Source organism: Mauremys mutica, chromosome 16 (genome assembly GCF_020497125.1).
Source record: "Mauremys mutica isolate MM-2020 ecotype Southern chromosome 16, ASM2049712v1, whole genome shotgun sequence".
Lineage (NCBI taxonomy): Eukaryota > Metazoa > Chordata > Testudines > Geoemydidae > Mauremys > Mauremys mutica.
In genome coordinates this window covers 11,630,058-11,638,433 of record NC_059087.1, presented here as the reverse complement: position 1 = coordinate 11,638,433, position 8,376 = coordinate 11,630,058, and the positions used below count along the sequence as shown (strand labels likewise).

The 8,376-nt window shown below is 42.0% G+C and overlaps 1 protein-coding gene across 2 annotated transcripts in view; it reads left to right on the top strand.

Moving 5' to 3' along the window:
• Window positions 1-261: 261 nt before the first annotated feature.
• Window positions 262-8,376, top strand: part of TMEM132D (transmembrane protein 132D) — a 399,506-nt gene continuing 391,391 nt past the window's right edge. For both annotated transcript variants that reach the window (XM_044990406.1, XM_044990405.1), the window contains exon 1: window positions 262-767. Coding sequence is in view for 1 of the 2 variants with exons in the window: in XM_044990405.1 (XP_044846340.1) it covers window positions 689-767 (79 nt within the window). In the remaining variant the exon portion in view is untranslated. The remainder of the gene's footprint in view (window positions 768-8,376) is intronic.

Below are 8,376 nucleotides of genomic sequence, written 5' to 3'. Positions count from 1 at the left end.
CAGCCTCCCCGAAGGCGTTAGCGACTCGAGAGCAGGGACCTTCCGCGGGCTGGGGGGAGAGTCTCCCTCGGAGTTAAACAAGTGACCGAGAGAAGTAAAGCCCAGCCCGCCCGCCCGCCTGCCTCCCGGGCTGAGCAGCATCACCACCGCCGGGGAAACTTTCGCGCCGCGCCGCGCCGCGCCGGAACGTGCTTTCCCAATGGGGCGGCGGGGACCGGGTTTATCCCATGCAGCCGCTCTCCTGAGCCTGGCGGGGGAGGCTCCGGCTAGGAGGGGAAGGGGGGTGTGTGTCCCCCCAGTAGCGCCCTGTGCTCGCGTGTGAGATCCTCTGCCTGGAGACTCCAGTGCGGGTGTTTTGATTTGGAGGGAGAGGAGCGGGGGAGCTGTTTAGTTGTTAGACGATCGGGGCTCAGGACTGAAGCTCTAGCTCCATCGGGAGAGTTTTGTCTTAGTCGATTGCAGCCGGCTGTTGGTGGGTGGGTTTGTTTTACTAGCCCCGGCCCTGCTGGGGGAAGGGAGGGTTAACAAACGAAACTGAAGAAACAATTCATCTCCGCGAGGGGAATGCCTTCTGCGCTCTCCAGGTGACCTTCTCTGAAAATGCAACCTCTCCAGCTGATTGGTTTTTATTTTGATTACAAAGTGTGTGAGATAGAACCCTAAGTTCCCTGCAGACCCAAGCGTGAGGATGTGCACTTCTGGGGTTAGCAATATGTGGCAGCTCCTGTCACCGTTCCTCCTCAGCCTGGCAGCAGTTTTTTCCAAAGGTAAGGAGCAATTTCTTTCTTCTTTTCTTTACGTACAGCAGCCTCTCAGGGTGCCTTGGATATTGCCTTCTTCTGTAGGATTTATGGCTGACACTTTTTTGGGGGGATGGATCTTTTTGTTAGGCAAACACAAGAAGACATTCTGAAAAGAAATCGAGTGTTAATTGTCAAAGCCAACCTAAAAAAATTCCCATCCTTTCAGATTTACATTTGTGACCTGTCCGTTGTATCTGTGTTCATGTATACAATGCTGGCGGACAACCTCTGATGTGAACTACAAAGGTTTTTAGTTATCTGGGTTTTTAAATTCTTCAGGAGTACCAGAGTTTAAGTTCCCTAGCTTGATGTCCCATGTAATAATTCAGATGAAAGCCCTTGTATCTCGGGCTATAGTCTTTTACTAGAACACATGATATTAACTAACATACCGTCCTTTCAGTAGAAATATAGGTTGGTTACAATTTCCAGGAGATGTTAATTATTCTGAGTTCTCCTATTAGTGATTTTAGAATTTCAATATGTTGATTTGAGTTGGAATTTTTTGACATCCTTCCTGAGCGAGTGACCTCTCTCTGTGTTGCCCTGGAATAAAGTTACAAAAAAGTTTACAAGGCCAAGTTACATACCGCCCCACCCACCCACAACTTTCTTGGAATCAAAAATTCTCCATTTACTCTTAAGCTTCTGATGCTTGGTCTCAGCCCATAGATCAGTTCATTTTTTCAATGCATGAAGAAAATCTTTTAATTCATTCTTGAGTTATCAAAATAGCGGGGTGGGGGGTATACATTTTCTGCTAGGAAGATATTAAGGACTTGTTTGTGCCTGAATAGCTAAAAACCGGCTTGAATGTTACTGCTTTAGAATTTACAGACCGCTAGTCCTCAGTGAGGAATAGTGGTCATATGAGTTTATACCTGTAATTTCTTAGACAAAACTCATTTAAAATATTTTTACAATGTGCAGTGAAGTATTTTTTTAAAATGTTTTTTGTTACATAATTGCCAGTGTCGCTTCAAAGTTGCAGCACTATTATAGTGCAGTTGTATAGTGCCAGACTTAATATTTTTTGTGTATCTGAAGATTGGATGAGTTTAAAATCTATTGACTGGAGAAAAAAAATGTGTGCACAGACCACAGTTCTGTATTTCCACGGTTGCATAGGTAAGGATTTTCCTTTTCCCTCTTCTATCTTTAAAACAAATTTAAGAACTCCCAAAACAGCCCGAAGTACATTAAATGCATAACCCTATGTGAGTGCAACTTCAAAGTTGCAAATGAAAACCCACTAAAGTTAGGGACTAGAAAGATTATGATTCTTGCTCTAAGATTATTTCATTCACATTTACAAATCTGTAGCTTTTGATATCTAGTTAGGCTGCTAAATGTGTATTTTACTACAAGCAATATCTATATTTTTAATCAATAAACACTGCAGTGAGAATATTAACTTTTTCATTTCCTGTATTTTTGGGTGTATTTCTATTTGCACCCTTAACACTGGATTAACAGGGGTTTGCATTTGATTGAAACTCATTGCAACCTTGAAATAAAAGTGGTATTTGAGACCTACAGAAATTATTTGCTTGAGACTGGTGGTTTGCTTGTTGGATCAGAAATTTATAATATACATCTGAGATTTATTTTTAACTATTAAACCACCCAACACTATTTTGAAAGATAAATCTGGGCAGAAAATTGGATTTGGTAAGGATATTTTGTTAAATAAATATACTAATGCAAAAACTACAACCTGAGGTTTCTTATACAAACTGTGAAGACTCATTAAGTCCAGCACTTTTTGAATTACATACACCTGATCCTACTAGTAGTTCTTCTAGAATCACTGGTATTGCTTATTTTGCATTTTAGAATTGATAACATGCTGTTGTATGGTTGCTGGGTCTGTGTGTTGTGTTGTGATTTAGAAAAAAATATTCTAGGTACATAGCTATTTTCATATCTGGTAACAGACTCAGATCTTATTATGGTGACTTAGAACAATCAGACCAGAGGTTTCTGGCGACTTACAATATGAATTAGAAAACACTGTGCAAAAGGTTGATTTCCCTAACAGAAGGAAAACTGAAAAAATAATCAGTCTTGATTATTGCTACAGGGCATAATTCTTTGTTTGATGCCTTGTTGTTGCTAATAGAAATGCTACTTTCATTTATGACATTATGGCAAAGTTTTGTAAGAGAGAGAGACATTTTTTGACATGTAATAGCAATCAGTTGCCTATTGTGTATATAGATCTGTTGTTGATTACTTTGAAGCATGGTAACAAGGCTTCCTTACTACACTTTTCCAAGACTTGAAAAGCACCATTTATGGGTTTTGCTTTGCTTTTATCCTGTGAAAGGGGAAATTAGCTCAAGCTCAAGAGGTGAAATGTTGTCATGTTTTCTGTAATGAGTTCAGCATTCTCAGCAGAACTACTTGTGAATAATGATGTGAGGTGTGTACCTAAATATGTATGGTGTGTGGCTGTACAATTCCAGTTATGGTCCCAAATCCTGCTCCCAGTTTTGCCGTTGATATCAATGGGAACAGAATCAGTCTCCAACTATAGAAAACTTCTTCAGAGATTTTCAGTAGTAAAGTTCTGAATCTGCTGTAACCATAAATAAGCAGGCTCAACCACAGGGATGTTTGTCTATGTTTTTAATGCTAAACGGCTGCTTGTTTAAAGGCCAAAACTCTCTTTGGCTTCAATGGGGTTAGGATGGGGCCTTTGATAACTCCTCTAACAGCAAATATCTCTTTAGGGCCCAGTCCTGGAATGAGCTGAACATTACCTGAGCAGTGCTGAGCTCTCTTAAGATTCTTCCAATGGGAGCTGAGCAGGGGTGTTGAGAGCCGTTGAACCAAACTGTAAACCCTGTATATCATGGAAACCACTTCAAGCCAGGGGGTGCTGCAGCACCCGCTGCACAGCTAGTTCCAGCAGCTATGGAGCTGAGAGGTGTTATGCATGCATGTTTGGCTGATAAAACCCTCTGTCAAATGTTGGAGAACCTTCACTTTAAACCAGTGGTCCTCAACCTACTACCGTACTGCTTTCAGGAGTCTGATTTGTCTTGCATATGCCAGTTTCACTCACTTAAAAACTACTTGCCTACAAAATCAGACATAAAAATATGCCACAGCACACTGTTACTAAACAATTGCTTACTTTCTCATTTTGTCTGTATGAAACTTTAGTTTGTACTGACTTTGCTTGTGCTTTTTATGTAGCCTGCTGTAAAGCCAGGCAAATATCTAGATGAGTTGATGTACCCTCTGGAAGATCTCTGCGTACCCCTGGTTGAGAACCACTGCTTTGAACAACAGCCCCAAGCTGAGATGAGCAAAATGGTGCCAGCAGGAGAATGTCAAAGTGGTCTTTTGCCCTCGTGCATTGTCCTAAGCATCCCTTGTCCTTCTCCTCCATCATCTGAGGGGCAGACATATTCCTGTGAGATCATTTTCCAAGGCAATTTCTTCTTTGGCCATAAAGCTTCTGTTTTGATTTTCTGCTTCCCCCAGGTGCTGAAGACCATTTGTTATAAAATGTAGGGGCATGGCAGACTAGTTAGATAGGATTACTTTCCTAAGGGGGTTCCCCACAGGTTTGAGAGGTGGGAATTCCACTTTCAGTGATACCAATCTCCGAATTTAGGAAAGGAAAAAGAATCTCCCAAGGAGCAAAAACAATACTGTTTGATTGGACCCTGGCTGTTTTAGATATAAACATCTGATAGAAGCAGATGGCTATTTGGATACAACAAATGTTCTCCTGTTTTGTTTTATATTATTAATGTTGTATTTTATTGTTCTTTGAACCCTCTCAATAGTGTCAGTTACATCACATAATCCCCCCCTCCTTTTTTTTTTTTTGTACACACATGGCCAAACTTTAGCCTTTGTTACATCTACTCAACTCCGTTGACTTCCATGGGGTTACACGGATATCCGAATATGGTCGACAGCCCATAAGAAATACCCAGTTACTGCAATTAGAGCCTGCATGAGAGGTGGGTTGCAATTGTAGTTAACTTCTGGTACAGGGACGGCTCTGTTTTTTGCCACCCCAAGCACGGTAGGCAGGTGGCTTTCGGCAGCGTGCCAGCGGGCGGTCCGCTGGTCATGCGGATTCGGCGGTGCGCCTGCGGGTGGTCCGCTGGTGCCGCCATCAGTGTCCCCGCCGCTGAATTGCTGCCGAAGCCACAGGACCAGCTGACCTCCTGCAGGCGTGCTGCTGAAAGCCACCTGACTGCCGCCCTCACAGCGACCCGCAGGCCGCCCCCCCGCGGCTTGCCGCCCCAGGCACGTGCTTGCTGCGCTGGTGCCTGGAGCCGCCCCTGGTTAACTACCTCGGTACTCGCTCCTGCATCTGTTGTTTTCAGTGGGAATAACGAGTGCACAAAGAATACAGGCTTATGTTTCTTTTACGTCCCCATCTTCCATTAAGTTGTGAACCATTTCTGAAAGAGCTGCATGGGCATGTTTCCGAGTGATGTCAATGGGAGCTCTGAGAATGGGGAATTTATTGTGAATAAGAATATTGAAAATGGAAATATAAAGTGCATGCACACGTGTTTCAATACAACTTCTTTTGGAGCATTACTCTGAACCATTACAGGATTTATTTTATTGGTAAGGGATAATTGTTCTGTATTTGCTGGTTGTGGTTGTAATTAAAGAATCCTGAGTTTGATTTAAAAATAACATTTCTCTTTTTCTTTTAACTCTTTCTGTAACTTCAGACAGGATACCAGGGTTGAATTTCACAGTTAATAGGTCTAGTCGACATTTCACAGTCTGTGATTTGTTTTGGTAACACAAGCTTGTTGTTTTTTATAAGGAAACAAATATTCTTTCTGTTAATGTCACAATAATAATACTTTTGGGAGTTGGTTGTCAAATGTATCTGTTGATGTAGCTGCATAACTTTAAACAGGTATTTATGGCTAATTTACCATATGTTGAAAATTCTCTCCCCCTCCCTTGTGTGTGTGTGTGTGTGTGAGAGAGGAGAGCTGGTGGAATGACTCAGCAGAAACAAACCACAGATGCAATCAGCAAGGGGGTTTCCTCAAGTGCTGTTGTCTATAGCCAGAAATCAAAACAAATTTGCTTAAGCCCCCCAAAAAGTAACAGCAGCCCCAGCGTGAGGTTCAAGCCAGTTTGGTGAAACAGGCATTTTCTCACTGTCCCTCCTGCAGCTAATTTATAGTCCTTCAGGGTATTATGCCAGGGTGGGGAGTAAGATTAACCCCTTGGTCATTGTTTGCACCTTGACACGATGTGCATCTGGGAGAAGCTCTGTGCTTCTTTCTTTTCATCTCAGCACGAATGGAACAAAAATAATAAATTCAAATGAAACTAAATAGTTCCACGGAAAAGCCGGTGTTTTATTTGCCAGCCACAATACGCACTTAATGCAAATTTTTCCCCTGTAATGTTCTCATTTTTACCTCTGCTTTTTGTTTTATTAGTTCCATGGGACCAGCAGGCTCTATGACACCAACCAGTGTTTTAGATATTAATAAAAGCAGCTTTATTCAATAAAGATCATTTTTATTTAATAAAAGAGAGAATCAAAAGATAATCAGATTTTTTTCATGCTGCATTCACATTAACTCAACCTCTTGAGGTTGTTGTAGATGCCAAGTCTATCACTCGGTCCTAGGATACATAAACACAACTGCAGACAAATTGATTGCAGAGAGACTGAAGAGGCAGCTAAGATTCATCGCAGGTTTAGTTTATGAAGTGTTACATTTAATTACTTGATTTTTCATCGTTCTGCGTAATGTCTCTTGCTACATTATTAATAGTAATTCAAAATTAAGTTGATTTTAAGCAGTTTGGTGACACTTAACTAGCACTGATTATCATGAGCAGGGTTAAAAATTACATATTTGAGGAAGCCAACTTACTTTTTTCCTCTATGAAAAAGTGGATAAATAGCAGAATGAGGGTTCATCTATTTTTATATTCTTGCTTTTGCCCTTTATTGAGTGAATTTAATTCTCATGAAAGGAGCTAGTCTGACAGCCCCAGGAAGTTGATGGATTGGTAGTCAATCTCTCTCCATCTTTCCCACCAGTTCTAAGATTTAAGAGGGCAGGTCAATCTCCATATCTACAATGGGCCTGATACAAAGCCCGTTGAAGTTAATGCCAAGACTCCTTCATTGGGTTTTACCTCAGACCCTCATTTCTCGGCTTCCTGGCTAAGACTTGCGAAAAAAGGTGTCAGCCAGTGCCAATTTTCATAGTGTTTCCAGTGGTGCAGACACCTGGGAATTGAGCCAACACCAGTCAAGTGTCATTTCAAATACAGGCCAAATAAGACTAATCTGATGGAGATCACTCTTCACCTAGGCTTTATTTGTTGTGCTGCACTAAAGGGGAAAGGTTTGTGACAATACGGTATCATTCTGAGTAACACTCCTTCACTGATCCATTCAGCTGTCCCAGTGTGGTTATTCATAGAATAGAATAATAGAATATCAGGGTTGGAAGGGACCTCAGGAGGTCATCTAGTCCAACCCCCTGCTCAAAGCAGGACCAACCCCCAACTAAGTCATCCCAGCCAGGGCTTCGTCAAGCCTGACCTTAAAAACCTCTAAGGAAGGAGATTCCACCACCTCCCTAGGTAACCCATTCCAGTGCTTCACCACCCTCCTAGTGAAAAAGTTTTTCCTAATATCCAACATAAACCTCCCCCACTGCAACTTGAGACCATTATTCCTTGTTCTGTATTAGTCTTTCAAAGCATGCAACAGAAACCATATTTAAAACTGGCCCACGTAGACTCTCAGATGTGAATGGACAGTGGAAAGCTGCAGGGTGCTACCGGCTCTGCAAGAAGAGCAATGTATCAAACCAGCTTTGTGTAAAGATGGGTGCTCAGTACAGTGAAAATGATAGTTAGGGGGCCAAGGAGAGCCATGGAAAGGAAACCAGTGCTCTCTGTACCAATCCCAGTGCATGCTAGAAAGCGGTGCAAGGAAAAATGTCCTATTTAGGTGTAGGATGAGCAGACAGCAAGTGTGAAAAATCAGGACAGGAGGTGTGGGGGTAATAGGTACCTCTCTAAGAAAAAGCCCTCCAAAATCAGGACTGTCACTATAAAATGGGGACATCTGGTCACCCTATCTAGCTGCCTCAGGCGGCTGTAATGTGTGCCTTTTGAGCTGCGTGTTGTCAAGGTAGGGAGACAATTGGGCAGGCAGTGTGCAGGCCACTGGCTGAGAAACAAAGCAGATGTCCAGATAATAACACAGATGAGTTCTCATGTCCATTGTATGCCAAAGAAATACTTTGAATCAGCAAGCTCGGTCTTGCCTGCTGCTAACGGATCTCAGAGCTACTCTCTGTGGCACTTAATATCCCTATTTTTCTTTTTATTTAGATTTATAAAGCACCTTCCCACGGCGGTAGGCACGGTAGTCATTTATAAAAGGAAAATACACAAGAAGAAAAATCCCAAGGTACAATTAAACCGAAATAAACTGCACAGCCAGTAGTTTCAATAATAATCACCCAAGAATAAACAACAACAATAAAACAATGCCATTCAGTAGCAGTAATGCCATTCAGCTCTCAGTCAGCCC